The sequence below is a fragment of the Suncus etruscus genome, chromosome 9, assembly GCF_024139225.1.
Source record: "Suncus etruscus isolate mSunEtr1 chromosome 9, mSunEtr1.pri.cur, whole genome shotgun sequence".
Classification (NCBI taxonomy): domain Eukaryota; kingdom Metazoa; phylum Chordata; class Mammalia; order Eulipotyphla; family Soricidae; genus Suncus; species Suncus etruscus.
Window position 1 is genome coordinate 107570215 of NC_064856.1, and position 8221 is coordinate 107578435.

An 8221-nucleotide genomic window follows, 5' to 3' on the forward strand; every position below is an offset into this window, starting at 1 on the left:
TTCTTTTATCTTTGCCTTTAAATATTGATGTGGATGTAATTAATAGGTGAATTTTAATGCTATGTAATTTAAGTTGCATAGAATGTAATAAAGATTATGGCATTATAGTTTTACATCTAAAAAATAAATGTAGACTCTAAAAAACAAAAAAAAAACAAAAAGCAAAAAAATAACTTGACATATAATATCCTAAATTTCATTATATTTTACATGTAAATACATAACTAAAATACATGTCCATAAATTCTACCAGATTTGAGAAGATTTTGTTTTGAAAGTAATAATAAAGAAAAAAGTTCAAAACTTTAAAAAAAAAAAAAACAGAGTTTGGGACGTTTACACAGCCAAGAATAGGCACTTTTACAGTACAAAGTCATGATGATTTTCTGTTTCTCTGCTTGCCTGGGCACATTTACTGCCCTGGACATCTAAACTACCTTCCATTTGCTTTATTCTATTCTTGCCTTGTGTCCCCATGGCTGGACTCACATCTAAACTAGCCAAACTGGTTGGACCCATGAACAATCCAAACTATGAGGTTGAGGAGTTTGTGAGGGGGATGATAACCCACAAGTGCACCTAAAACAATATAGTGTGACCCTCCCCCCCCCATACCATTGGGTTGAATCTTTGGGACATTCGTGCTCAGGGGATCCCATTCAGCATAAAGAGTTGTTTCTTAGCTTCAAAAATGTTGATTGCAGCACCAGAGCCTGATTTGATCTGCTCTTCCTTTTGGGACCAGAAGCTAAAGCAAAGGAAGTCTTTTCTGAGGATGCCCTGGAGAAATTTCTGGATTCTTCTCTCAGAGAATTCTGAGTCTCTCCTTCAGCTACAATGAGAACTGACCCAGCATGAGTCAAGTTGAGGAACCTCAGCCTCTGTCTCCCCAAGTTCCCAGGCTGGACGTGGTCCCTGCAGGCTGTCACTGTTTTTGGGAGCGTTGCTTCATGATGGAGTAGCCTAAAATGCCCAGAACTCCTAATCCCAGTGTCAGGAAAGTTGCAGTCTCCACAGTCTCCACCTGGCAGAACAGACAGTGCTGAGATCCAAGACCCAGGAGCTCTCGCTCTTCTCTGCCCCAAGCCTCTCCCAGCTGGTTCCCCAGACTCTTTTCACCCATGTAATGTGGCTAAGCCCCCTCCCCAGGGCTCCACTTCCTGAGAACAGAGATCTTGTGCAACCTATTAGCTATGTTTTGTCTGCACTGCTGTGTCCTGAGATACCAAATGGGATGAGGGGTCCCAGGGGGGAGTTCTCTGAGGTGAGGCAGGGGAATTTTATTTTCTCCATGGGCAGATAGGAGCAAAACAAGTCCCTCACTTTTGGTGATCAGCATACTATATGTGTGTTGACAGTGCAAAAGATTCTGGAAGAAGCTGAGGGTCCTAAAGGGAAAGATTCATGGGAGTTCTTGGAGTTCAAGGATTCATGGAAAACTACACAAGTGCTGAGGACTGCACCAGCACAACCTGGAAACTTCTCTCTGGGACTCTTCCTCCTGGAGCCAGGGCTTACCTGCTACACTTTATCTTGGGGCACTTCAGACATCCTCTCCACCTACTACATCCTAATGGTTTTCCCCAGCCTGTCCTGCTGCCCCTCCCCTTTTTTCCAGCCCTGAGAGTGAACTTGTCACTCTGAGGTCCAGATCTAGAGCCCTAGAAGCCTGAGAAATGGCTCAAAATGCTTAAATCCATATAGGGCTTGGGTTTTCTCCCCAATACTTCAAGTCCCCTGAACAATTTATGTACCCCAAATTGTTCTAGTGATCCCTAGGGCACAGAGAGCTTCTGTCCCTTGTCTGCAGGATCCAAGAGAGAGTCTGTTCCTAAGGTGGCCTGAAATCACCCTTGATAACCTACAGGGCTTCAGGAGCAGCTGAGAGAGAAAACCTCATGGTAAGCGACTTGGTAACACTGAGTTTGAGGTTTGTGTCCAAATCAATACCTGTGGGGGACACTAAGGCCAGGAGAAGTGACCACTCTCAGACCCTTAGTGCCTTAGACTTGAGATGCTATTGGAGCTGAAAATTCCTGAACTCCATGGGTTACAAACTGGTCCTAAACCAGTCTCTAAGGGGCAAGAGTTGACCTCAAAGACAGCCTTACCTGACTAGAGCAAGAGTGGCCATAGCGCAGACCCGTGACAAAATGCTCACAGTTGCCAGAGTACAAAGAGTATGGCAACTCCTGCCCAAGCCTTGCCTTGGCAGCACTGAGAATCTGGTATTTAGGCAATGGGGGGTACTTATGGTCCAGGAAGTTGTTGACTTTGTAGTGGCAGTTCCCTGCCACTTCCGTCAGCAGCTCCCGTTTCACCACAGCCCGGTTGCTCAGCACTGAGAAGATGCTGGAGGAGCCTGCACCTGCATATTCACCTACAGGAGAGAAGGAAGGGAGTAGGGAAAGGACATCAGCCCACAGCTGAGCACCAGGGTACATCCCACTTTTCTTCGACAAACCAAGATTTTATGTCGATGATGCTGAAGCAGACATTTAGGGTTAGCACCCACCACCACCAAAAAATAAATAAATAAAAACAATGAATCAAAATTATTGGGCAATAATAAAAGCCACGAGATTGGATTTAAATGAGTTTCTCCTTTTTTTTTTTTTTTTTTTTTTGCCTCCAAATAAAATCTGTTTTGACTCTACTGCTCTTCTCCACCTGAAATTCTTTTCTGTGAGGGAGGGGATGAACCTAAAAGTCCCAAGTAAGCTCTAGGATTCAATCTATACTTTTATACAAAGAGCAATTCCTAGCTCCAGCCTGAGTCCACAGCTCCCCAAGAAATCAGGTGGCAGGAATTAACTCCCATGCCGGGCAGATCAAGTGGATGTCAGGTATGGCTTGACAGCAGCCTCATGGGTGAACATAAGGTGTGTGCCAGGCAGGGTACACAGACTTTATTGTCCTAGATCTCCCAGCTGCTCCCAGGTGGCTGAGGTGGAGAGAAAAAAAAAGAGGTAGATTTCCTTTCAGGGGCTCTTGTCTTTCCTTTCCTCTTCCTCTAAGTCAACTGGGGACTGCCAGAGTCCAGGCCCCAGTGAATGGGCCTGCAGCAGGGCATCATGAGGATTAAGAAAACAAGACAGAAGTCATAAGGCTTCCAGTTTCATGGACTGAGACACCTGACTATACTATATACTATACTATACTATTACAGTACTATACCATATGATACTAATCTAGGACATTTATTGTTCAGAAATAATCAATATGGGAGGAAAGGCATATAACAGACAAATTCCTATTTAATGCTGACTAAGCTAAAGGAGGGTTTTATAGTTTGTAAGTGGATGTGTGAGGAAAGAGAAAGCTAAAGGAAAAATCTCCTGAAGATTGTCTTCCTCCTGGAGAGGTGACAGACAGAAGACTGAATACAAAGTCTCTTGCCTGCAGCGCCCCTTCAGGTACCAGGGTTCTGGGAATTTGCATTAATATCCCTCAGAACTTCTTCTGCCCCTTCCCTCAGACTATCAGCTCTCTAGCTAAACTTGTATCTTCATATACAACAAGGGCCACCACTGGCATCATTGTGGTGAGGGTCAGAGTCACAATTCGGCACACTGTATGACCGCTTCATTTGATGGCCGGCCTTTGTTATGCGAGGCTGAAATTTATTTCAACCAATATAAACATGGTTGGAAATTTGTCGGAGGTTCATTGGGTCCCTGCGTATCTCTGAAAGGCATTGTATTGATCATCCTGAACCCTATGTGTTTTTTTTTATATTTGTTTTGTTTTTGTTTTGGGGTCACACCAGTGGTGCTCAGGACTTACACCTGGCTCTGTTCTCAAGGATCACTCCCAGTGAGGCTCAGGAGATCATATGCCAGGTTTCAAACCTGGACCAGCCATGTGCAAGGCAGGTGCCCTACATATTTAAAATTGTTTTTGCTACTTTGTTTTATGATCTTGGATCTCTACCAACAGTGCCTCTGGGATATGTGCTGCCAGGGATAAGCCCAGTGTCCAATGTGCATTGCATGATTCAGACCACTGAGCTTTCTCTTTGGCCCTTGGATTTACCGTCTAATTACAACTCAGACCTTCCTTCCTTCTGCTGACACCGGCAACACTTGTAGGACATAATACGAGGTATAGACATGTCCCGATATTAAGTTTGTGCAGGAACAGCAGAGCATGGGTGGAAGGGGTCATAGGACCTGGTCATTGCTCAGTGACACACAACCCCACATCCTGTAAAGGGGCACCTGTGCAGTGTGTGTTTTCTACACACATGTGTGTCCTGGTTCTCCTGAAACCATCTTTGCCATCAGCTATTCCCAGTACTAGGCACTTAAGCACCCCATCATGGGGCTCCCCCTGCTTCTTCGAGAGTTTCAGGAAATGCTCTCTAGAGCCCTGGAGAACCAGGGAAAGTACCTGAATGCCTGAGTCAAAAGGACAAACACCAAGCACATTATTTCTGCTGAGAAACCTTCTCTGACTTCAGTCGTTTCAAACTCTCCTTCCCAAGGAGACTCTGAGCTGGGAGATCTTGTGGGGAAAGGAGCCCTGCTTGGAGAGGGACCCAGGGCACAGTCCTGGGGACCACTGTGAGGCCTGAAGGATGGGCTGTGGGGCTCCCCACTTTCTTTGCATTGTTCTGAGTGTGTGTCCTTAGATCAAGACAATGATGGTCAAGAGCTCTTACTTGGAGGTGCCAGATGGATCACGTAGCCGTTCCCCATGAAGATGGCCCAGTGCTGGTAGCCGATACGGAATATCTCAATCAGGTCTCCAATTTCGAACTCTTCACGAAACTACAACAGGAAGACAGAGAAGTCGGGCTCAGCCAAAGGCCCCAGCAGAGGGCCAAATAGGGCTCCAGCTGGGGCCAAAGTGGGAGCCCTTGCTGTGGGAATCACTGGGTGAGCCCCGGGAGGTGGTAGGCCCAGAGCCCTGTGTCCCTCAGCCCTGATCTCACATTACAAGATTTCCTTCTACCCAGAACCTATTGGCTGAAAACAGACTTTGTTACCTGGGAGAGTGGATTATCCCTGCGGACATATAATGTACATGTGTACTTGTGCATGTCCTATGTTGTCTTCTGTGTGCACACGTGTATGTGCATGTTGAGCATTGTCTGTGCCCACACTGAGGATGCAGACACATATGTGCCCAGCTGTTGTGTCCATGACCCTGAGTTGCTGACAGCATCGGTGTATTTGATGGCTCAGGCCTGTTCAGAAATGTCCTCCCAGAGGGTCCTAGGGTCCTGTCATACCTCATGGTCCTGGTCGTAAGAGGCCCCTCTGGCTTCTATTCCTTGGAGATGTTGCCCAAGGAAGAACTGACCGCACCCCTGACGCAGCCTTGGAGGGGATCCCTGTGAGATCGCCCAGCTTTCTGCAATGTGGGGCTGCACCACAGCGGCCCCTGCTGGCCATTTCCTGCAATGCTCCATCACCAGCCCTGGGGAGCCCTCCCTCCCAAGGGGTCTTGGGGTGAAAGGTGGAGATGAGTCCTCCTGCTGCTCCTCCTTCTGCTCTCTGAGTCCTCTCACCCTCTCCCAACCCTCCTCCACCTCCTAGTTTGTGTGCTCCTGCCCCAGGTACTGAACTAGGTCCCTTGACAGTTTTCATTTGTCTTCCCATCTGTGACAAAAATGAGTGAAGGACAGAGCTTGTCCTTGAGCTAACCCAGGTCATCCAGGAGAGACAGGGCCAGCTCACTTTTCCCCTTTCCTGTATTTTTTTTCTGAATCCACATCTGCATATCTTTCCTGCTGACAGATCTGTTTAGGGGACACCCCTGTGCCTCCCCTCACCTGCCTGTGACCTCCATTGGGCTCGAGATCACCTTTAGGAGCAGCTCTCAGGCCCCCAGGAGTTGCTCCTGACCTATCCTCACCATCCTGTGCCATCCTCCCAGGGTGCTGACCCACCCCACAGCTGCTCCTCAAAACATGGCTCCTCCCACTTCTTCTTCCTCTCCCAGACATCCTGCCTCTGAGAGACTGAAACTCAGCTGCTCTCTTCGGGTTCCCAGCCACCACCCCACTCTCCCAATCTATCTCTCATAGATTCCATAACTGCTGTTTTCCATGTCCACAACTCTCTGGGAATGTGCTTTCAGCTGTCTGTGCACAGAACCTGGTGACCCTCTGGATGTTTCCCCAATACTTGGGGGGTTGCAGCTTGGATCAGGATTTGAGAAATGGTGACAGTCAGAGGCTGGCAGGCAGGTCAGCAGAAGTGGGCTCCTCTGGGTATCTCCTCCTCCCACTCAGTGCCAGAGCCAGGGCAGTGAGAGGCAGCGCCATCTGGAAGCAAGTAAACTTTCCCCTAGAGCTCAGGATGTTTGTACTCAAAGCCAGCTAACACACATGAGATTTGCTGACACATGAAATTAGGCCCTGCCTGGGTAAGAAAACAGTCGCCAGCAAGGGAGCCCAAATCCACGGGAAACAAAAATTCCCAAAAGTCAGGCCTGCGTAAGTGTCTCCCATCTGTCAGAGCATAGCCCCCAGAATGGACTTATTTATTTATTTATTTTGGTTTGGTATAGGCCACACCCAGTGGCACTCAGGAGTTACTTCTGGTTCTGATCTCAGAAATCACTCCTAGAGGACTCGGGAGATTATATGGGATGTGGGGGATCGAACCTGGGCTGGCTGCATGCAAGGTAAACGCCCTCCCTGCTGTGCTATCTCTCGGCCCAAAAATCACCTTACTTTTGATTTCAGCTGAGGTAGCTTTCTCACATACTGGCAGCATTGTGCTGGGCCAGTGCTCAGGAACCTGTGTGAGGTGCAGTGAGAACAGACAAGAGGGAGGTTTCTGTCAGAATGTGCTGGAATAAGGCAGAAGAGATGCGCGGTTGGGGAGGAAAGAAGGAGCAGAGGCTAGAAAAGAGAAGCGTTTCCCCCACGTCACCTTGGGCGGGGAGGGTCGAGTGTGGATTCTATCACTTTCTAAGTCACTCCAGCCTCTTCAAAAATGATCTGGGGGATTTGAGTCAGCAACTCTGGAACTTCTAGAACATTCTAGCAACTTCTAGAACATGCCCAGCTTCTCCCTGCCCTCACTTCAAGGAGACCGGTGTCCCTCCACTTACTCTGAGCTTAGCCACAGCTTCTCAACCCAAGGTCTCTCAGTGTTCCAACACCCCAAACCACAACTGTAATTTCCAGGAGGGTCCTTAAGCCAGGATCTGGGTATCTCTTCCCCCCTCACTCCCCCAGAACTACTGTAAGGTTAGATAGAAAATTCCAGACTTACCAGCGCCATTGCTGCTGAAACGAAAATGGAGTGAAGTCTGCAGCTCTTTGCCCAGCTTGAAATCCAGAGCAGATAGTTTCTCTTTCATTTTCCTCAGCTGGCGTCAGCACTTCCTCAGAAGTCTCAAACTGCAATTTTCTGTCCGGGAGAAAGAATGTTTGCTCCAGTTCCACAGGCTGTCATGACAACTCACTTCCCTCAGATTTGTACTCATGTGTCGGTGACTGTTCCAGACACACAAAACAGGACAAGGGTTTGCATCTGCTCCTGCAGGGACCCTGAGGTTTTCCAGAGCCCCTGCAAATGCTCCTACTCAGGAACTGAAGGCATTTGGGGACACCGAGGTGCCTGCCCCAAACACAACTGCAGAAATGAGTAGTTTCCTGATGTAACTGTCTATTGAATTGTTAGGAGCCTTGGGGGGGGGGGAGACTGTTCCTTTCTTCCCCCCTTCCCCAGGATGATCCCTGCATCAGGCCCTGCGAGATGCCTGGGCTCATGGGCTGTAAGAGGCAGAATTTAGCTGAAGAATTTAGCCTGGTGGGGACCATTCCAAGGCCAGATTTGGGCTCAGGGAGGGATTGTTCTGTATTTCTCCGGCATGAACAGACTAGGACTCAGTGGGAGGTGGGAAGAACATGCTGGAAACCTGAGGATCAGTCTGAAGGGGTACAGCGGAGAGACAACTAATGCAGTGCTTCAGAGTCATGCCTGATGCCTGGCCCCTGAACATGCTCCCAGAGCGAGGAACGACACACACCTTCAGGCTTCCAACCCTTAATAGCAGAAGCTGATGGGAAAGTTGCAGCTTTGGGACTAGATTGAGACCGGGCCAGGGGCCCAGCCTTATGTCTGTCTTAGACAAGGTGAAGCTCAAAATACTGTGGCCCCCTGCAGGACCTTCCAAACAACAGTCTGGAAGAGGGTTGCTATGCAAGGTTTTAGCAAGCAAGAAAAACTCACATAGCAAGCTGTTCACCCACAAGCCA

The 8221-nt window shown here is 48.3% G+C and overlaps 1 protein-coding gene across 1 annotated transcript; it reads right to left on the reverse strand.

The window, feature by feature from the left end:
• Positions 1 to 627: 627 nt before the first annotated feature.
• PLAAT4 (phospholipase A and acyltransferase 4) lies at positions 628 to 7411 on the reverse strand. The gene is made up of 4 exons (XM_049779928.1): positions 7233 to 7411; positions 4664 to 4772; positions 2112 to 2380; positions 628 to 1024 (listed from the first exon to the last, which is right to left on the reverse strand). The coding sequence occupies exons 1-4, from the start codon at positions 7239 to 7241 to the stop codon at positions 926 to 928; spliced, it is 486 nt and encodes a 161-aa protein (XP_049635885.1). The 5' UTR covers positions 7242 to 7411; the 3' UTR covers positions 628 to 925.
• Between the last annotated feature and the right edge of the window lie 810 nt (positions 7412 to 8221).